Below are 23,591 nucleotides of genomic sequence, written 5' to 3' on the forward strand. Positions count from 1 at the left end.
GGGAATAGCAGACAGGACAGGAAAGAATACCAGTGCGCACTCAGTATGTTTGGCAGGGGGTCTTGACCGCGACGTGGAGAGGGCCCTACTAACACTGACGAGCACACTGGGTGCAGCTGGCTGCAAATGGCTCTGAGCACTATGGGACTTAACATCTGAGGTCATCACTCCCCTAGACTTAGAACTACTTAAACTAACCTAAGGATACCGAGCGGAGTGGCGCAGTGGTTAGACACTGGACTCGCATTCGGGAGGACGACGGTTCAATCCCGCGTCCGGCCATCCTGATTTAGGTTTTCCGTGATTTCCCTAAATCACTCCAGGCAAATGCCGGGATGGTTCCTCTGAAAGGGCACAGCCGACTTCCTTCCCAATCCTTCCCTAATCCGATGAGACCGATGACCACGCTGTCTGGTCTCCTTCCCCAAACCAACCAACCAACCAACCTAAGGATCTCACACACATCCATGCCTGAGGCAGGATTCGAACCTGCGACCGTAGCTGCAGCGCGGTTCCGGACTGAAGCGCCTAGAACCGCTCGGCGACAGAAGTCGGCCACGGGTGTCAGTTGTTCCACAAACAGCAGCGCGGTTCCGGACAGAAGCGCCTAGAACCGCTCGGCCACAACGGCCGGCCATACAGTTCCGACCTTTCCCCATTTTTTCCATATTTTTGGTGCCCTGAAAAAAGACGTTCGTGGCCGACGATTTGCTTCGGAAGAAGAAGTGCACGCCCGAGTACTAACATTTTTTCATGTGGGCCTTGACCTACTTGTCTCACAGTGGGATAAATATATTAATAGTTACGACGATTACTTTTGAAATAATAAGCAGTTAACTCACTTTCTTTCAGTCTGTCTCATTTTCATTTGACTGTCTATTATATCACCTAAAAACCGAAATAGGGGCAGTCGACTGGCTTATAATCATAAAATTTATGTCTTTCACTGACAGGTGAGGTGAAACCATAATGCATTACCGAGCGAAAAGGCGCAGTAGCTAGCACACCGGACTTGCATTCGGGAGGACGACGGTTCAAACCCACGTCCTGCCTTCACGATTTAGGTTTTCCTTGATTTTCCTAAATCGCTTCAGGTAAAAGGACGGGATGGTTCCTGTGAAAGGGCACGGCCGACTTCCTTCCCCAACCTTCCCTAATCCGATGGGGGCCGATGACCTCGATGTATGGCCCCCTTCCACGAATCAACCAACCATCCAACAACTAATAAAAATGGAAGAGATGCTTTATTTCTCACATCTCTATTGCTGCACTCCTCGCACGACGTGTGGCGTAAACATTTGTTGTCTTAGAACTTCTCCAGAAACTCTGTCGCCAAAGTTTCAGCCGCTTCGCTTTACGTCATATTTTGGATATTTGAAGAGTGTTCGTTCCCGCACCCAGTGACAGAAGACGAACTTTTGTCGGGCGGTTGGCACGACAACGCTACACACGATACAGTTTGTTGGGTGAGGTGGCGCGGGGGTCGGCTGTAGGGTGGTCAGACCCAGCCGACCATCCAACGAGCAAAATCGGTCTCCCATTCGCTCAAGAAGACTACACACGTGCGGGGTAAAGCCGTCGGCACACGGACCGTGCATTCGAACGTTGAGCGTTGAGCTCTCCGAGTTTCTGACGTCATAGCGTGGAATAGCACGTTCGGGAGTCTTTCGGTACGTGCAGAGCAATATAGGGCATGTCAGATATTCTGAGCGTGCGTCTGAGCGTTGACCAATGGGATGGCACAACGGCACCTACGTCTCACGCACGCCGTCTCCCTTCAGCACAGAGTTGTGAGGCGCCATATTGGCATTCATTTCAAGCCTATATATATATATGCCGTTTCTGAGCACCAGCAAATTGAGAATCACTGGAGAACGCGTTGTTAGTTGTGTGATTCTTTCCAATAAAATAATGAGAAACATCGTATTCGTGACAAAAGAATTATTGTAACTTGCGTATTATGAGTAGGCTATTTGAAGGCAGCGACACACTGAAGATCCATCCAAAACGTATTGTTACTGGTACAATTTGTTGTAATTAAATTTCAATTAGTAACACAATTATCTACGATTAACGTTTTTAGCAAAGCGTAACACAATATGGTTAAGTACGAGTAGCCTATTGTTGGTTTAGCGTAATGAGTAGCGTCTCTGTCTAGCAGTGAGTCTTTGTTGGGGTGGTGGTTCGTATCCTAACACTTCCATTAATTTTTCCCTAACATTCGCGTATTTATTAGGTTCTGATACTTTATTATTACTTTAATGTAAGTATATGGTACAATATTTGATGTTATGTAAATATATATTCACCTTTTTTTGACTTTGTTCGTCTGGCTTAATCTACAGGACAGCTTGCGCTACTTGTATAAAAATATTTTACTTCTTTTTCTTTTACGCTTCGTAATTCACATGTTAGAATGATTCTGCTACTGGGTAGTAACAGTGATCAAGTAAACCTAATCTTGGGAATGATGAAATAATGTTTATCTTATGCGGAGAAGTATTCCAAATTTGTACTGCACTGTTTGTAATGGAACTTTTATAAGCTAGTGTCTTTATTGATTGGACACGGTACTTTCCCTTTTGTGGACGATGGAGGAAATGTGCGTTTTAACAGAGCTAACGTGGGAATTTTACGCGCGCCCGATGAGCAAACAGTGTGATTTATGGACTATAAACACCCCTCAACTGCCGATGGAGTGCGTTACGATCACGTATTCCACGTTGTGGCCACGTACCGAATGCACAGGTCGCATCGTTCCTGAGCGTTCAGCAGCACGTTGAACTTGGTACGCTCAACGTTAACGTTCGACAGCACGTCCCGTGTGCCGACGGCTTACGGGTGAAGTGTATGGTGACGCTGGCTGGCGCCTACCTGTCCGGGCTGGCGCCCTCGTCTGTCTCGCCGTAGACGGCGCGCACGACGGGCTCCAGCGCGTCTGCCGGGGGCGACAGCGGGGGCGAGTCGGCGTCCGCGTCGCCCGGGGGCGGCTCGGGCGCGGGGGCGGGCGCTGGGGGTGGCTCCGCCGCCTCCTCCTCGCCCTCGGCCGCCTCCTCTGCCCCCGGTGGCGGCACCTCCACCACGTCCACCACGCACCTCACTGCACCCTCCGCCGCCGCCGCTGCCGCCTCCTCGCCCCACAGCTGCGGTACACACCAGCCGTCACCATCAGAGATCGACTACGCCTTCTTGATTTTTCTTTTTTAATAATCTATATATTTCTAGTAAATAGCTGATAATCGAGAATTTCACGTGCAAAGCCGTCTTTCACGCTTAATACACTATTGACCATTAAAAGTGCAACACCACAGAGGGCAGCAAATAATGAAATTTTGCTTATTTCGAATACCACATGTAAAAAATGGTTCAAATGGCTCTGAGCACTATGGGACTTAACAAAAAAAAAGTGCAAATGTGTGTGAAATCTAATGGGACTTAACTGCTAAGGTCGTAAGTCCCTAAGCTTACACACTACTTAACCTAAATTATCCTGAGGACAAACACACACATCCATGCCCGAGGCAGGATTCGAACCTGCGAGCGTAACAGTCGCGCGGTTCCGGACTGAGCGCCTAGAACCGCTCTTCCACCGAGCCGGCCCGCATGTAACACAGCCTCAAGTATTTTACCGCACTTGTTTCTGCGATTTCAAAACTAATTTTTTTAATTATATGTACTTATTAGTTTTGGCCATAATTAGTTTTTATCAAACTGTAATATGATACTAGAGAACAAGTAAGAAATAATTATGTCAAAGCTTTGGATAATTCAGTGCAGTTTCCATGAAGTGTTACTGGTTCAAATGGCTTTGAGCATTATGGGACTTAACATCTCAGGTCATCAGTCCCCTGGAACTTAGAACTACTTAAACCTAACTAACCTAAGGACATGACATACATCCATGCCCGATGCAGGATTCGAACATGCGACCGTAGCGGTCGCGTGGTTCCAGGCTGATGCGCCTAGAAACGCTCGGCCACACCGGCTGGTCATTATCTATTGTTTGTGTTCTTAACTATAAATAACATTAGTGTATGCCAACTTACAATCATTTTGTTCATGTTACACATGCCGTTAACATTTTAGCTCGCGCGACTGCATTATTACTCACTCCCAGTTATTAGATGATTTCAAATTGACGTCAAGCACTAACCGAATTTAATTTCTTTTCATCTTTGAGCTGGCGACTGTAATTATTCTGCAGTCTACATTTATTCGATTTAATTATTCAAAATTATTACTATCTACAGTGAATCAATAAAACTGGAAATTTACTGTAAGGTCTTATGGGACCAAACTACTTAGGTCACCGGTCCCTAAGCCTACACATCACTTAATCTAACTTAAACTAACTTACGCTATGAACAACACACACACACACACACACACACACACACACACACACCCATGCCCGAGGGAGGACTTGAATCTCCGACGGGGGTGCCGCACGGACCGTGACTAGACACCTTATACCGCGCGGCTACCCCGCGCGGTTAGTGAATCAATAACTTGTTATCATTTTTGTACCTCGATCGTTTTTGAACTTAAAAAGACCTCCTGCGGTAACGACCAGGGTATAACTACCTGTGCCGGCCACGGTGGTCTAGCGGTTCTAGGCGCGCAGTCCGGAACCGCGCGACTGCTACGGTCGCAGGTTCGAATCCTGCCTCGGGCATGGAAGTGTGTGATGACCTTAGGTTAGTTAGGTTTAAGTAGTTCTAAGTTCTAGGGGACTGATGACCACAGATGTTAAGTCCCATAGTGCTCAGAGCCATTTGAACCATTTTTTATAACTACCTGTATTGTTTCGTTAAACATTGATCTTCGAGTTGGGTTGGGTTGTTTGGGGGAGGAGACCAAACAGCGAGCTCATCGGTCTCATCGGATTGGGGAAGCATGGGGAAGGAAGTCGGCCGTACCTTCCAAAGCAACCATCCCGGCATTTGCCTGAAGCGATTTTAGGGAAATCACGGAAAACCTAAATCAGTATGGCCGGACGCGGGATTGAACCGTCGTCCTCCCGAATACGAGTCCAGTGTGCTAACCACTGCGCCACCTCGCTCGGTGTGGTCTTCGGAATTGATACCTTGCTTGCATTACTTGCGCAGCATTAGGTACACGTGTGACGAAACCTTTCATACAAACAGGAGAGTACAAATACGCTAAATATAGTATAGCATACAGGATTAAATTTGTAACTGATTTGGGGTACATACAGAGTGTGAAATTCATTACAGTGAGCTGTCACCTCTGACAGTAACATAGGCTCTTCCTCAGCTGAGTATCAGGTAGAACTGAGCTCCAACGACAGATACGGGTGTGTCATTCTATACTGCCACAGCTTTACATCTGAGTTTATAGAGTGTAGTGGCTGGCGCGTGGTGGCATCCCAGTTTCTAGGAAACCAGTGGCCGGATGTTTTCAATGGGTGAGAGATCTGGAGAACGTGCTGGCCAAGGAGACACTCGAACATCCTTTGTATCGACACGTCTGTATCGATTTCTACCCGGGTCGATAAGAGGTCGCAAGTCCTCCTCTTGGCGAGAGGCGCTTGCCGCAGTTTTGGGGAGAATTTTGAAGCAGCACGCAACCCCGAAACGTGGCCTCCGAAAACTTGGAGATCTGTGGTAACGTACTATGGGACCAAACTGCTGAAGTCATCGGTTACTAGGCTTACTCAGTACTTAATCTAACTTACGCTAAGGACAAAACACAAAGCCATGCGCGAGGAAGGACTCTAACCTCCTACGGGAGGAGCAGCGCGAACCGTGACAAGGCGCCTAAGACCGCACGGCTACCCCGCGCGACGAAACATGGCCTTGCTTGTGGAGAGTGAGCGGAGCGTACGCTGTACAGGAGGAGGAAATTGGCGCTCGGGGACACGTCCTGGTGTTTAAACCAGAGATCAACAGGCAGCCGGAGTGGCAATTCCAGATTTGCCGCCGTCCAGAAAGCACGTGGGCGGAAGGAGGGGAGGGGAAGGGGAAGAGAGAGAGAGAGACAGAGAGAGAGAGAGAGAGAGCACGGGAGGGGGGGGAGGAAGAAAGAGAGAGAGAGAGAGAGAGAGCAGCAGGCTGTCCCTGGGCCAGCCGGCCGTAGTGCGGGTTGTACAAGCCGCACTGCACTGAAAGCTGAAGTTCTGCTCTCCGCCTCGACGTCCGATGAACAGAAGGAGTTTTCTGGACACTACAGCCAAGTTTAGTTTTTTCTAGTGTTCTGAACATCACACAAGGGTGTGGCACGGTGACGATCTGTCTCCGTTGTTTTTCAACTGCGTTATCGAAAAATATCCTCCTAACCTGGCGGGAAATGAGCAGCATGCGACTGAGAATGGGAACCAGATTTACTGTAATGGCAGTTCACTGTCCAATGTCGCCATCCTATCAGAAAACAAGCAAATTGCTCGTAACCAAATGGATCTGCTAAGGAGACCATCGAACAAAAGCATTAGAGAACACAAGATTAATGACCAAAACTGCAGCCAAAATACGGATATAAGAAAGAAAATTAAGTTCCTCGAGGAAAGTGCCGTAAAAAAACGGAGTACATAAAGAAGTCCTTTTGGAATAAATACGCAAAAACGAGATCGCCCACCAGTCATCTCGAACAAGCTGTAACAAAAAATTCCATTCCCAGAACATCGAGTCGCTTCATTATTCAAAAGTTCTCAAAAACAGTAGTTTTGTACGTAGACGAAAGCCTCTGCCTAGATGGCGATGGACGATTTCTCAGACAACTGGTGAAGAGTCTCCGATCATAGGCAGGATACGGGGAAAGCGCAACCAGCCTGCAAATGAAACTGCTTACAAATCATCCGTGCGCTCCATTTATAATATTGCTCAACTGTATGGAAGCAACAACAAATAGGACTAACAGGGGATCTGAAATTTTCTGGCAGATCAAAAATGTGCGTCGGACTGGGACTCAGCGAATGCTGGTCGTTCACAAATGAGGAACGTCCCGAAAATGTTGGAAACCTGATTTGGCAGACTTGTGGTTAGACGTATGTCATACAGCGAAAGTCTACTCCAAAAATGTCAAGAACCAGTATTAGGCGAGAAATCTGTGCCCTATGCACCGGCCGGCCGGAGTGGCCGTGCGGTTCTAGGCGCTACAGTCTGGAGCCGAGCGACCGCTGCGGCCGCAGGTTCGAATCCTGCCTCGGGCATGGATGTGTGTGATGTCCTTAGGTTAGTTAGGTTTAAGTAGTTCTAAGTTCTAGGGGACTGACGACCTCGGAAGTTACGTCGCATAGTGCTCAGAGCCATTTGAACCCTATGTACCACTCCCGTAGAGATCGTGAAAACAATAGTAGACTAATGACAACGTGCATAGACGCATTAAGCAGTCATTATTCCCGCGCTTCATACGCGATTGGAATGGGAACAAATCCTAGCAGGGTCGATGGTAAGTATCCTCAGTCACGCAATTCACGGTGGCTTGTAAACAGATGTAGATGTGAAATACTGGTATCCTTTTACAAGAATAACCTTCGTAAAAAAGTGTAGCACAGAAATCGTATTGAAGTACAGGGGCTGGAATAAATTACGGAAGCATCGCGAAAAACGTATTCTTCAACATAAATTCATTGGCTAGCCAAGCCTGCAAGTTACACTGTTGTTATTTGACCATGAACGGCACCTGTGTAATGTCCTCAATACGCTGCAAGTGTTAATTGCGGTAAGAACAAGTATTCTGAGTAGTTCTGAGTGCATTATGTCAGAGCTAAACGATATCGAACGCTGGAAAACTGTTCGTTCTCGTATTGTGGTTGTTTCTGTAACCAAGGTAGCCGAAGTATTTTATGTTTCAAGAGGCACCGTACCGAAGACTGAACGAGATATACCACATAGAGGGAAAGCGGAAAAACGTCATCCGCAGAATGACAACGCGGACGAAAGCATCTGTTGAGTGATCGCGACAGATGGTCATAGAAGAGGATTCTGACGAAAAATAAGAGGTCGTCAGTTGCAGAAGTCGCTGCAGAACTGAATGTCGCACTCGCGAACCATGTCAGCACCGGAAAAACACGAACGGATCTCCATAAGTAGGAACTGTAGGGCGAGCTGAAATTCCAGACCATTCATAAGTATGTAACTGAACGTAACCGTAAAACGTGGTGGCAGAGCTGTAAAACCAGGACTATGAAGCAATGGAAGAAAGTCGTTTGGTCAGCTGAATCTTCTTTCCACTTCTGGTCGAGTTTACGTTTCCCAAAGATGAAGATGGCGGGGGTTCGATGTTGATTTGGGCAGCTATATCGTGGTATTCCATAGACCCCATGGTTACTCTGCAAAGCCGAATTACCGCCAAGGATTATGCGACGATTTTAGCTGATCGGATCCATACCATGGCACAATGTTTGTTTCCCAATGGTGATGCTGTATTTCAGGAGGACAGGATCCCTATTCACGCTGCTCGCATCATCCAAAACTAATTTTGTGAGTACGAGGATGAAGTGTCGCATCTATTCTACGTGGCCCCCACAGTCAGCAGTTTACTGAGCCTTTGTGGTCTACTTCGCAGAGAAGGGCGCATGGTCGCTATCCACCTCCATTAACGTTGCCTGAAAAAAAAAACAAAAAAACTGTTCAAATGGCTCTGAGCACTATGGGACTTAACATCTGAGGTTATCAGTCCCCTAGAACTGAGAACTACTTAAACCTAACTAACCTAAGGACATCACACACATCCATGCCCGAGGCAGGATTCGAACCTGCGACCGTGGCAACAGCGTGGTTCCGGAGTGAAGCGCCTAGAACCGCTCGGCCACAGCGGCCGGCTTCGTTGCCTGAATTTGACACTATTTCGCAGGAAGGATGCTATAAGATTTCCTTGAAAACCATATATGACATGTATTTATACATTCTGAGATGATTGGAAGCTGTTTTGAAAGTCAAAAGTTTTCCTGCACAGTAATATGTTTTGTTTTTGGTCCACCACCTCTATGTTATACAGCGAAAGCCTACTTACAAAACTTCAAGAATATGGAGACATTCTTCAGTATCCTACGTATCGTTCTCGTACGGATCCTGAAGAGAATATTAACCTACTGACAGCACACATTAAGCAGTCATTCTTCCCGCGCCCCACACGCGACTGGAAGGGGGATCAAATCCTAAGATCGTCTATGGGAAGTACCCTCTGCTACGCACTTCACAGTGGCTCGCATGCACATGTAGCATTCTGGCATCCCGTTACAAGAGCGACATTCATAAAAAAAAGCCACAGAAATTTACATTGCAGTAAAAAAAAAAAAAAAAAAAAAAAAGAACACGGAAAAAAACGTACACGATTTTATTGTCGCCTACTTGGACTAATGGACGAAACAGGATGACTGTAAAGGTATTCGACTTTCTCGATATAAAACCCAAATCCGCAATGTTTTGATTAAGAAGTGCCAAAGAAGATAACCTAATATTAGATATATAGCTCAAGGTACTTTAGATAGAGATCTTTCCCCTTAAAAAAACAGTGGCAGCGGTAGAGGTCGATCCAAAGAATCAAAAAGACGACACCCCGTGGACAGAGGAGCACAAGCAAATCCACTCAAAAAGTAATGTGTATCATGCTGAACGCCACAGCTGCCTTGACACTAATATTAATGAAAACCATTTCATGTAGGGACCACGCCTACTCGTCGTCAAAGATTTCGTCCAAATTTATGGTGTATGCAGAGCTTGGTCAGAAATGAAAGTAACAGAAGTGGGAGCCACAGATGACGAAGCATTTAGGAAAACAATAACATTTATGGTGCGGATCCGGCGACTCATGAGCCATTTATGTTAGCGTAACTCAAAGGCAATGGTTGACGCAGCGGGAACAGTACAGAAAGGTAATCCGACATCTTGGAGTCGAGTTCCTATGTGGAAAAGTTTTTTTATTTCCAATTTTTATGTTACTTGTACTGCAAGTAAAGCGAAATAACGCTCAGTACACTGTTACAATTAATATTTTCATAAATGGTATGAAACAGAAAGGGATGGGAAAATTTGGAGTTGCTAACAAATTTCCAGGAAGAGACTGTAAGAAGTACTCGAAGACTTCGTATATAAACTTACATTCTTTTTTATTTTAAAGTTAATGATTTACACGTTCTGGCGTGATATTCATCTTGAAAACAGGGTACCCTGTTTTTCTGTCCAGTTGGCGAAGGCTGCTCAAAGGCCAAAACGAAACTAACAGAACTCCTTTAAAGGAAAATAAAAAGGTGGTTTCCACCTGTGAAGTAGACCTCACGACCCAAGTATTATCGTTCTGTACTCTTTACGCTGTCCTGAAAACTTGCTAAGTTAAATGCTTATGTCTTTCCTGGCCCGCGCCAAAAATGCTTCTTTTTGTAAACGCTTGGTTATCTGAGCTTCCACTTATATCACTTTCGTTTCTGGCTGAGCACTGCATGTATCATACACTACTGGCCATTCAAATTGCTATACCAAGAAGAAATGCAGATGATAAACGGGTATTCATTCGACAAACACATTATACTAGAACTGTCATGTGATTACATTTTCACGCAATTTGGGTGCATAGATCCTGAGAAATCAGTACCCAGAACAACCACCTCTGACCGTAATAACGGCCTTGATAGCCTGGGCATTGAGTCAAACAGAGCTTGGATGGCGTGTACAGGTACAGCTCCCCATGCAGCTTTAACATGATACCACAGTTCATCAAGAGTAGTGACTGGCGTATTGTGACGAGCCAGTTGCTCGGCCACCATTGACCAGACTTTTTCAGTTGGTGACAGATCTGCAGCATGTGCTGCCCAGGGCAGCAGTCGAACATTTTCTGTATACAGAAAGGCCTGTACAGGACCTGCAACACGCTGTCGTGCATTATCCTGCTGAAATGTAGGGTTTCGCAGGGATCGAATGAAGGGTAGAGCCACGGGTCGTAACACATATGAAATGTAACGTCCACTGTTCAAAGTGCCGTCAGTGAGAACAAGAGGTGACCGAGATGTGTAACCAATGGCACTCCATACCATCACGCGGGGTGATACGCCAGTATGGCGATGACGAATACACGCTTCCAATGTGCGTTCACCGCGATGTCGGCAAACACGGATGCGACCATCATGATGCTGTAAACAGAACCTAGATTCATCCGAAAATATGACGTTTTGCCATTCGTGCACCCAGGTTCGTAGTCGAGTACACTATCGCAGGCGCTACTGTCTGTGATGCAGCGTCAAGCGTAACCGCAGCCATGGTCTCCGAGCTGATAGTCCATGCTGCTCCAAACGTCGTCGAACTGTTCGTGCAGATGGTTGTTGTCTTGCAAACGTTCCCATCTGCTGACTCAGGGATCGAGACGTGGCTGCCCGATCCGTTACAGCCATGCGGGTAAGATGCCTGTCATCTCGACTGGTAGTGATACGAGGCCGTTGGGATCCAGCACGGCGTTCCGTATTACCCTCCTGAACCCACCTATTCCATATTCTGCTAACAGTCATTGGATCTCGACCAACGCGAGCAGCAATGTCACGATACGATAAACCGCAATCGCGATAGGCTACAATCCGACCTTTATCTAAGTCTGAAACGTGATGGTACGCATTTCTCCTCCTTACACGAGGCATCACAACAACGTTGCACCAGGCAACGCCGGTCAACTGCTGTTGGTGTATGAGTAATCGGTTGGAAACTTTCCTCATGTCAGCACGTTGTAGGTGTCGCCACCGGCGCCAACCTTGTGTGAATGCTCTGAAATGCTAATCATTTGCATATCACAGCATCTTCTTCCTGTTGGTTAAATTTCGCGTCTGGTAGCATGTCATCTTCGAGGTGTAGCAATTTTAATGGCCAGCAGTGTAAACTCGGACGAAATCGGAGATGAGGAGTTGGCGCAGTCCCCTTTATCAGTTGTATTGTTACACATTTATTGCCTTACGACGGGTTTTCAGTAAAATCAATACTGTGTTATGCAGCCGCAAAGCAACAAACCATAGTATTAAAAATGCGTGTTATGTAGTAAGCTGAAGTGAAAGTTTTGGTAGTTTAGCATCCGCTGCTGCAATGTTTCCGAGTGCTTTTTCGCTTTATGAAGAAAATAAAATTTTAGCGGTACATTTGTGTGGTGCAGAGACTTGGGGTGGACGGCACCACACGAACTCTGACCTATCACTTACATCTGGCTGTAGATCGGTCGTATGTTTCACATCGTATTGCTTTCGGTAATGCTAGCGTGTCTGTGAAGTATAAGAAAATTCTACTTGGACTTTGGACGTGGTGACTGCCTCGATCAATCTTTACGGTTCCAACGGTTTACGACCGGCCTACAGCAGCGCCGAAGCCGATCACACGAGTCGTTAAAACGTCCGAAAGTAAACCGTTGGCTCATTCAACTGCGCGCCCCTATCGACCCGTGCCTAGATTCCTCCTAGCAGAGGGGCCGACGTCTAGCCATAAAATATGGCGCTCGTCCTGAATCTACTAGACGAATGACATTCAAAATTTCATTAGTTCCGAGAATGGACGTTTCGTGTATGATGCAGAAGGAAAGGGACTAGACAAAACAAACGAGAAAACAAGCTATATTGGTAACTAGTGCACTTACGAATCTGTTTCACATTATCATTGTGGCTGCGCTGAGGTTTATATTACTTAGTGACACTTCTGAAACAAACAATTTTAGGCAGCAGTAGCTCTAAATCACAAGCTCAACTAGCGCAAAAAAGTCGGAACCGGTTAACGACTACCGCAGCAGGCTGGTTTTGGACCCGGAAAATGATGCTTAAGTCAGGTTCTTAACCTCACAGGAGACATGACTCTGGTGAACGTTTCCGAAAGATGGTAGTTACTGCTGTTGCAATAGTACATCTATTGCGTTACTAAAAATCACAGAAGTTTGCTTACAATGTTGTACAGACCTGCTTAAGACTATAATTTGGTTCGAAGAATTCAATTCGTAGTTTCGCGTAGGCGATTCTATGTTTGGTTTAATGTTAGTCAAAATTAGAAGAATGGTTTCGCACAAGGTAGTGTGCTAGCATAAAAAGTATCCGTCCTGTACACAAATGATAAGCTATTTGTCCGGCTACGAGACATCTTGTTTATGCAGATATTCTTTCCCTCACTGTACAAGCGCAAACTTTTAAAAAGGTTGAAAAACTTACAATGTGCCTTTCATATTTGCTTAAGATTGGCACGAAGGACCTTAATGTCTTCCCGGTACCGGAACGGAATTTTGCCGCCCGGTGTGGCCGTGCGGTTAAAGGCGCTTCAGTCTCTAACCGCGTGACCGCCACGGTCGCAGGTTCGACTCCTGCTTCGGGCATGGATGTGTGTGATGTCCTTAGGTTAGTTAGGTTTAAGTAGTTCTAAGTTCTAGGGGACTGATGACCACAGAAGTTAAGTCCCATAGTGTTCAGAGCCATTTGAACCATTTGAACCTTAATGTCCCATGCGCCAGATACTAAATCATCGCCAACAACACACACAAACACACACACACACACAAAACCACACACAGCCTGTTCCTGGCATGCTGCCGCAAAACAGTAAGCTAGTACTCTTTCCAACCGAGCTCAGCAAAGCTATGTATCTAACCGTTATTAGGTTTTCCACCTACAATGACTATTGTGCGCACTGTTGAAAGCTGCAGCAAATAATATTCCAGGAAAATGGCGTGCAGCAAACAAGGTGCAAGCCTTCATGATCTCAAACGAGCAATCAATGGTTTCTTTTTCTCGGCAGCCGTAGCTGCCTGCCCAGTCTAATCTACATGTACCTCAGTATCCTGCAAGCCGCCTGAGGGTGTGTGGCAGAGGGCACTTCTTTGCACGGTACCACCAACTGATCCCTCCTTCCCTGTTCCACTCGCGAATGGCGTTTGGGAAGAATTATTGTCGGTAAGCCTCTGCGTTACCTCTAATTTCGAATGTTTTCTCATTGTGGTAACGTGCGAGGAAGTAATATGGTGTCCGTCTCTTCCCGGAAAGCACTCTCTCAACAGTCCAATAGTGAACCTCTCCGTGATGCACAATGCCCCTCTTGCAGTGTCTGTCACTTGAGTTTGACGAGCCTATACGTAACGCTCTCGTGCAGACCAAACGATACCGCGACGAAAAGCGCCGCTCTTTCTTGGATCTTCTGTATCTCTTCTATCAGTCCTACCTGGTAGGGGTCCATGACTCGTGAACAATGCTCAAGAATATATACCGTCCCCAGTGAAATATTAAGAAAAGACTGAAAAAACAGTATTTATATAGAAGAGAGATTTAAAAATTGAATAATAAGTGGACACTAGCCGCTCAGGCGAACATGTATTTTTCTCATGTATCCGTATTATAATAATTTCTATGAGTAAGTTTCGAGGGCAAAGAACTATAACAAAATGATCTAAAGAGACGATAATATGCGCTCTTTTGTTAATTTTTTAGTCGTCTTCACTTCTTCTCTTGTCTTGGTTGCTTGTAGACGGACATGTTGCGAGTGCTGGCAACTGTAAGTATATTTGTACTAATTAAGCAGATAATATATTGATTTAATATTATTGTTCACTTTTAATTTGTAAGAGGTGATCCCGACGTCCGCCTTTCTTGAATTAACCTGCATTCGAGTAATTTACAGTGCAACAATCGCAGCGGCCGATGCAGCCAGCGACGTCATTACGTGGCGATATTAACTTCTAAAAATTAGCGGAAGCGAAAAACTCGCCCGCTATTAACATAAGATACATTTTTCTCCATAGCCACCCGACAATGAAGAAAATACGTAGCTTTAAGATTCTTATTTTCAGTACAACAGCTGAGAGGCAGAGCCAGGACTCCGACTACAATGCAATGGTAAACGGAGGTAAGAAAAAATACTCTCGCGCGTGTGTGGGTCGCAATTGTAATTAATAACTAAAGATTTCTTGCTTTAAAGTGTACTGACTATCTGAGGAAATTAATATGAAAAGTTTATTCCATCGTTCAACTTATATGCTCATGTATTAAGATGCAGTGATTCTTTCGTCATTAACGTAACAAATGATTTCCACTGAAGATTAATATTGTTAAAGAAAGAGACAACTGCACAAAAGCATTTAATTGTAAATCAAAATTGAATGAAATTTCATTTTGATTAGTCGGCAACAATCACCATTACCAATCAATTTCTGTAATAAATGATAAATTAAATTACGACGGCCGACGGACGCGAGAAGTCCTACCTGGTAAGGACCCATGACTCGTGAACGATGCTCAAGAATCGGTCGAACAAACGCATTGTAAGTTGTAAGTAGGCTGTTTAGGTGTTTATGTTGGTAACGCCACGTAACGCAGTGTGCAGTCTGTGGCTGGTTGGCATTGTTGGAATATTCGCTGTTGTAGTGTTGGGCAGTTGGATGTGAACAGCACTTAGCGTTGGGTAGTTAGAGGTGAGCCGCCACCAATGGTAGATGTGGAGTGAGAGAGATGCCAGAGGTTTTCCAGCACTGTCATTCATAATTTTTTTAAGGCGACGTTTCAAAGTCACTTCTTTCGTAGAAGAGTTTGTAACAACAACAACGTTATACTATTGTACATATAATAATTTTTTCTTCTGATTTTCGATAAATTAGTGTAAGCAATGTTCTGATTTCATTTCTTTTTTTTCTTTTCATGTCATTATGTTAAAGAAACTGTAAACAATTTTCGATGTGAATATTAATGTTTATGTCAAATTGCAAGCAATATTATAACAAAATGGAAATGTAAGAAATGTTGAAACTGTTGTAAGATGTTAAAGTTGTAATTGTGCGCCTGGTCCATACGTAGGCAATGTATTAGGATATGTAGAATGCAAAACCTCGGGTGAATACCCTGTCTGTAGGGGAGCGGTAAAAGGTGGATGGCAGGCGAGCGCGGGAAAATGCACACGGGCGCGGCAAGGCATAACGGGCTCAGCAGTAGTAGTCGGAGTTGGGCATTGGTCTGAGTAACAACGTTCTGGATCGAGGAGGCTCTCCTGGAAAACGTGGTTTCGTTGAGCCTCGGATGTGCCGTTTCCGACGCCTATACAGCATGGCAATATTCCATAGGCACTAAATGGAAAAATATTGCGACGCTAAGAAGAAGTAAAGTGCCGATACATCAAGAGCCATAGCTGTGATTGTATGTGTGCTCTGCGCCTCGCCATCTCGCCGCCCGCCAACCGCCGCACCGATACGAACAGGTTTGAAACTTTTAGTACTGTATTCGTGTGGACCAGTGTTACTTTTGTTTCTGACTGTTCAATAACAACTTCACTTTTACCAGAGCTGTCCTATCATTTAATTATCCTCATCACTAACCTAGACAGGGTCCCTTCCACATGTTGTGCAATCCGAGTGTCCCGATTATGTTAATAATAATTACCTGCAGACCTATCTATGTTAGAATGATGTTTAAAGAACTTTGTTGTTAATGAATCAATAAGTAAAGAACAAAGGTCTGACAAAGTTGGAAGATAATGTTGAAATTGGATTAGTGATGAAGTTTAGTTAATTTGAGACAAAAATAATGGTAGTTAAATGAGCAAGAAATAAGACAAAAAGAGTAGTAACTCATATATTGGAAATCTCGAGTGCTTAACGATTCCATAATCAAAATTTTCAGTACAGTGATCATAACAGTTTCAGGGTTCCCTTTCCCCCCCCCCCCCATTTTCTTTTCTATTCATTTAAATTCTGAAGTGTACTGAAATGATTTGACCAGCAAAGCTAAAGTCAATATAAAACCTAAATTTATCAGTGTTTTACCTTTTTCAAAATTGACATTGTATGTACATTTCGAAAGTACTATTTCTAGGGTAATCTATGCCCGATTTTAATCAGATCAGTAGACAGTACGAAGTTTGTAGTAAACATTATAGTGTATTGTTGTGTGTTTATGGCTTGTTCATATTAGTACAGAAAGTGAAATTATTAGTTCAGTAGATTTTCGGACTCTAAAATTTACCATATTATGCAGTGTCATTATGTGTTGTTTTGTATGAACGTACATCAACTTGTTCTGGGAAGAAACTCAGTTAATGCCTAATTAGGCTGGCGACCGTATTATTAACAATTTGGTAGCATCTGCTGTGTTGTTTCTTGTCCATCCTAACGTGTAGTTGCACTTCAGACTTGCTTGACGTATCATTGTTGTTACTGAGTGGATGAAAGTCTGAATTTGCCTCCATTCTGGTACACGCGGTCAACATATATACCAAAATCCTTTCTTATAAGGTGAAGCCCGTCAACTTACCATAGTACAGGCTTTAATAAGTATCGTGCGCAGTAGCGTAGTGTTACAAGTTACTTTTCCTTAAGATGATTCGTAAGAATCTCAGTGCGGCAAATGCTTGTCCTATTATAAGTAGCGATCAAAAAGTTACCGTCTGAGGGCGTTGCTGCAGCGTATAAGCACCGTATCGCTACACCGATGCAGGTATATAAGCGCCGATATGTACGCAAGACATTAGTGTGGCATTCATGTCTTACTTGCGTGCGTGTGGTATAGGTGGTTACATGAGTTGTGGCGAAGCTATTACCAAATAAGTCCAATCAGCACCAACGTGCTGTTGTTCCATTCTTGGCTGCCGATGGACAATCCCCGGTAGACATTCATTGGAGAATGAAGAATGTGTACGGGGGACCATGTCCGCCGAAAAACACCGTTGTGGAATGGTGGGAATGGTGCGCCAATTTCCGTGCAAGGGGTGCTGCTGCCATCGCAAATGTCGTAACGCAGAAGTTCCACCAACGCAAGTGGGTAGCACTCCAACACCCACCGTGTATGGTAGTCCTGATCTCTCCCCATGCAGTTACCACGCCTTCGGTCCCTCAGAAAAGACCTTGCACGATCGACGATTCCTGTAGGACGAGGCTGCACAGCACGCAGTTAAGGATTTCTTCACGCAGCAGGACACGGTGCTCTGTCAAAGCGGTATCGTCAATCTGGTGCGTCGGTGTAATAATTCTTTCAATGCTGACGGCGATTTTGCCTGATTCGCATACCGATTCTGGACCGTACGTCCTCCGAACACAAACTTTTTGAGCGCCCCTTATATTTGTTTTGGGGCAACGGCCCTGCCGCAGTGGATACACCGGTTCCCGTCAGATCACCGAAGTCAAGCGCTGTCGAGTGTGGCCGGCACTGGGATGGGTAACCATCTGGGCCGCCATGCGCTGTTGCCGTTGTTCGGGGTGCACTCAGCCTCGTGATACCAGCTGAGGGAGCTACGCGACCAAACAGTAGCGGCTCCGGGCACAGAAAACCATCGTAACGACCGGGAGAGCGGTGTGCTGACCACACGCCCCTCCTATCCGCATCCTCAACTGAGGATAACACTGCGGTCGGATGGTCCCGAAGGGTCACTTGTGGCCTGAAGGCGGAGTGCTTCTTTATATTTGTTTTATGCGATCATTCCAGTTGATGTCACCCTGGATAGCTACTGATAGATATTTTACGATGGCTACTGTTTCCAACAAGTTGTCGCCAGTGGTGTAGTTGTACAGTAGTGGATCTTTTTCCTGTGTTTGTGCAAAATGTTAGACTTATTTACGTTCAGGATAAACTGCCGGAAACTGCACCATTCCTCATTTATCTGTAGATCATTTTGCAAATCGATACTGTCTTCTGGCGTTGCTACTTTCCTATAGACATACTCATGATTGCGAATAGTCTTGAAGAGCTTCCGACAGTTTTTACTAGATCATACATACACAATGCAAACGGTTACATTCCTATTACACTTCCTCGGGGTACTCCGGAAATTACCTTTACATCGATCGATTTTGTTTCGGTAAGAACGACGAGTTGAGCTCTATCAGCGCGGAAGTCTTGAATTCAGTTGCAAGTCTGGTCTGATGCTCGGTAAGCTCGTATTCTCTTCACTAAACAGCAGTGAGGCCAAGGCACACGGCACCAACCTGTGCGCCATTGTGTGCAGCGATACTGATGTCATGGAGGTACAGAGCGAGCCGAGTGTCGCAAGATCTCTCTTTATGAAATTCATGTTGATTTTTATGGAGGAGATTTTGGTTCTGCAAAAACGTCATAATTCTTAAGTATAAAACAAGTTCCATAATTCTGCAAAATATTATTGTCCGCCGAGGTGACTTGTAAGTAAACATTCCCCCCTTTCTCCGTCCGTCCGTCTCTGTCCGTTTTGCGTATAGCCAATGATGATGGCAGCCAATAGCAGTAGGGGTAAATTCTACCAATAACCCTTCTCCAGCGTAAGTGTGGAATAGTACCTTTTTATCCAATGACGACGCGCCATCAGTAGTAGCCACAAGAGTTAGCCAACAACGCCCCTTCTTCTGCATCAGCGCGGGAATATTAGCCTATGACGATGGCCCACCAGTGGTAGCCACAAGAATTTTAACCAGTACTCCCTCTTCTCCAGCACAAACGCGGGAAAACTCTCCTTTATAAGAGAACGCGACACTGGTCTCCAACAGTCTTCTAGCAGTAGTGGACACGGAAACATCCTAAAGAAGATCCCAGCAGAGACGCCGAAACGTCGATTATTTTAGAGGAAATATGACGCGGCCTAACTACCCAGAATATTTGAACTTTAGTGAGAACGGCCACGAAAGCCTGCAGACTTACGTAATTCTGCAACGTCTCTCTAAAGTGCTCTACCACTACAGCTCTTGAGCCACGCAGTCCATAATAGCATCTGAATACCGTTTTTGTCTGACCTTTGATGCTTAACTTCATCCATATTAACCCACATTCGGAAACCATGTAACCTCGTCAGATATTATTTATTTCTTTACTGCAATAAGTACGCCACCACCATTGGTGAGCCGGCCGGTGTGACCCGTGCAGTTCTAGGCGCTTCAGTCTGGAACCGCTTGACCGCTACGGTCGCAGGTTCGAATCCTGTCTCGGGCATTGATGTGTGTGATGTCCTTAGGTTAGTTAGGTTTAATTAGTTCTAAGTTCTAGGCGACAGATGACCTCAGAAGTTAAGTCGCATAGCGCTCCGAGCCATTTGAACCATTGGTGACTAACCGATCCTTACGATAAATATTCCAATCTGAACTTAGGGTTTCCTTCCTATTTACTTCCGATTTAAACCAGCTTTCTGTTCCTAATACTACCGGGAAATCAAAAAGTCAGTGTAAATTTGAAAACTGAATAAATCACGGAATAATGTAGATAGAGAGGTACAAATTGACACACATGCTTAGAATGACATGGGGTTTTATTACAACCAAAAAAATACAAAAGTTCAAAAAATGTCCGACAGATGGCGCTTTATCTGATCAGAATAGCAATAATTAGCACAACAAAGTAAGACAAAGCAAAGAAGATTTTCTTTACACAAAATGCTCAATATGTCCACCATCATTCCTCAACAATAGCTGTAGTCGAGGAATAATGTTGTGAACACCACTGTAAAGCATTTCCGGAGATATGGTGAGGCATTGGCGTCGGATGTTGTCTTTCAGCATCCCTAGAGATGTCGGTCGAGCACGATACACTTGCGACTTCAGGTAACCCCAAAGCCAATAATCGCACGGACTGAGGTCTGGGGACCTGGGAGGTCAAGCATGACGAAAGTGGCGGCTGAGCACACGATCATCACCAAACGACGCGCGCAAGAGATCTTTCACGCGTCTAGCAATATGGGGTGAAGCGCCATCCTGCATAAACATCGTACGTTCCAGCAGGTGTTTATCAGCCAAGCTGGTGATGATGCGATTCTGTAACATATCGCCTTTCCTCTCACCCGTCACGGTAGCAGTTACAAAACCAGAATCACGCATTTCCTCGAAGACAAATGGCTCGATAACGGTAGATGTGGTAAATCCAACACATACCGTGACTTTCTCGTCGTGCAGTGGAGTTTCCACGACAGTTCTAGGATATTCGGTAGCCCAAATTCTGGAGTTGTGGGCGTTGGTAGACCCTCAGACCGTGAAATGAACTTCGTCGGTCCACAACACGTTACTCAACCAATCATCATCTGCCGCCATCTTTTGAAACGCCCACACCGCAAATGCCCTCCGCTTCGCTAAATCGCCAGGTAACAGTTCGTGATGCCGATGGATTTTGTACGAATAGCATCGGAGGGTACGCCTAAGTGCCAACCAAACAGTAGTGTATGGAATGCCGGTGCGACGTGCGACTGCACGAGCGTTTACTTCCCCGTGCATAGACGAACCCGCTACGGTCTCCATTTCTTCCTGAACTGTCTCAGCAGCATTACGCCTTGTGTTCGGTCGGTCACTACGGGGTCTATCGTCTAAACAACCCGTGGCTTCGAACTTCGAAATCATTCTCGCCACAGCGCCATTTGTCAACGGACCTTTACCCGTTCGAATCCCCTTCCTATGGCGATAGGATCATAACGCTGAACTAGCACATTCCCCATTCTGATAATACAGCTTCACTAAAAGCTCCTTTTCAGATAACATCAATATGCTGCGACTGCTGGCGCATCTGATTCTCTGTCTCATTACAGCTCCTTTTATACACGATTGTCATGCGCAGTCACTGACGTTTTGCTGTTCAGCGCCATCTGTCGGACATTTTGTTAACTTTGCTTTTTTTTTGTTCTAATAAAACCCCATGTCATTCCAAGCATGTGTGTCAATTTTTACCTCTATAACTACATTATTCCGTGGTTTATTAAGTTTTCAAATTTATACTGACTTTTTAAACACCCGGTATATGAACGTTATAACGTTCAATAAGTGATACTAATTCTGGGGCCTTGCCCTGAATGCTCTTGTAGTTTTCTAATATCACATTAATATGTTCTACATCCGATCTGGAGAACCATGATTCTCTGAAAACATAGTGGCTCATTATCTTAGATTTTGGCTAGCAATTCGTCACTGATCCCAAGGAGGGGGGTTACTCTAAAACCCTGAAAACCCGGATGTGCATGCCACTTGTACTCCGTTACACTTGAAGTCTCTTTCTGCGTGCGTTCAGTGCATATCTGGCCTATTAAGGGGAATAATGGCTTAGACCTTCCACTCCGCTCCAAACCAGAGGACCGCGATTGAACTTGTGTTCGGTGCTACAGATATTGAGCTGAGGCTACAACTGGCGTGCGATGCTAATTGCCTTCACCAAATCAGTCGAAAGGAACTGAGCATGGCCTCAGAACCCAAGCGTCAGGCGTCATTCGTTCAGCCTTGAGCCGCTATTTGCAGCTAGCTGCATCCAGTGTGCTCGTCAGTGTTAGTAGGACCCCCCTCCACGTCCCGGGCAAGACCCCCTAACAAACATACTGAGTGCGCACTGGTATTCTTTCCTGTCCTGCCTGCTATTCCTCAGGGGCTCCATTGCCCACCCAACGTTGGAGCTCCCAATCACTAGCATACCCGCCCTCTGCATTTGTCTAAACTGCGCAGGAAAATCGGCCGCTGACACAACAAGAGAGGCATCCCGTGCTGGATCATAAGTATTATCAACACTGGGTAGCGCTTCGTACCTATTGCTACGGTGTAAGGAGGCAGCTTTGCGGCCCATTCCTTCTTTCGCTTTCCGCCCAGTGACTTGCGAACACACTACCGTCCACCGTTCACTCTGGAGAGAAGATGGACCGATCAGTCGTCGCGTATCAGAAGACGCAGTGACAACCTGGTCACTAGAGGATTCCAACCGCACCAAAAGTGTTGCAGTTCTCCTCATCGGCACCCTGATGCCGCCGCAACTTTGAGCAGTATCCCCAAGCCTGTGGACTGTGGCCAGCACTGCCTCCAGCAGTTTACGGACAGCAGCCATTTCTCATTGTGTCCGTTCACAACAAGCACAGTTCTTATCCATACCGTACTGTATAAAAGGAACTGAATTCGATCTCAAAAAGTACAAACAAAGCAGTCAGGAGTAACAGAGAAAGCGCAAAACAGATCCCTGCAAAACGGAAAGTTAATCGTTTTGTCACTATTGAGTTTGGAGTGTACGCAAAATATAAACGAGGAGAATAAAAAAACACTAAAATATGCTCTGCAGAGTTCTCACTATATCCTAAGTTCGGAAGACCAACAAGCTCTTAAAAACAGAAAAGAGTTTCTCTGCTGATAATGGGCGTATTAACAGTTACTGTTTACTAGAAACTCTGCTTACACAAAAGCTACTGTAGGAAATAAATAAACAAATTCCGAAACACTGATCTAAACTATATGCTGTGTACAAACACGAGATTTAAGCGTAGCCACGTCACGTGGCGCTTCTAGCGGCAGGAAGCTACCCGAAATAGCTACCTCACAGAAATATATCCACCTAAATTTACGAAAAAAAACTTAGAGTAAATTAGAAAACCACTAGTATACTCAGAAGTTAAGTTAGGAGACCACTAATGTAAACGATGTATACAAACCGCATACAACAATTAAGCTGCTCTTGCTGATCTCCGCTCTCTTGAATATTTACTGTTTGCTACAGTCACGGAATCAAGGAAATAAAGCGACACTCCCTACTTCTTCGGCGCAAAAATACAAATGGTTCAAATGGCTCTGAGCACTATGGGACTCAACTGCTGTGGTCATCAGTCCCCTAGAACTTAGAACTAGTTAAACCTAACTAACCTAAGGACATCACACACATCCATGCCCGAGGCAGGATTCGAACCTGCGACCGTAGCAGTCGCACGGTTCCTGACTGCGCGCCTAGAACCGCGAGACCACCGCGG

At 45.3% G+C, this 23,591-nt stretch overlaps 1 protein-coding gene and 1 pseudogene across 1 annotated transcript in view; one reads left to right on the forward strand and one right to left on the reverse strand.

The window, feature by feature from the left end:
- Positions 1-23,591, reverse strand: part of LOC124606517 (thioredoxin domain-containing protein 3 homolog) — a 155,977-nt gene that overhangs the window by 19,564 nt on the left and 112,822 nt on the right. The window contains exon 9 of the mRNA XM_047138501.1: positions 3,000-3,143. Coding sequence (XP_046994457.1) covers positions 3,000-3,143 — 144 coding nt within the window. The remainder of the gene's footprint in view (positions 1-2,999; positions 3,144-23,591) is intronic.
- Positions 18,009-18,126, forward strand: LOC124607774 (annotated as a pseudogene).

This window comes from Schistocerca americana, chromosome 3, assembly GCF_021461395.2.
Source record: "Schistocerca americana isolate TAMUIC-IGC-003095 chromosome 3, iqSchAmer2.1, whole genome shotgun sequence".
In the NCBI taxonomy this organism is placed as follows: domain Eukaryota; kingdom Metazoa; phylum Arthropoda; class Insecta; order Orthoptera; family Acrididae; genus Schistocerca; species Schistocerca americana.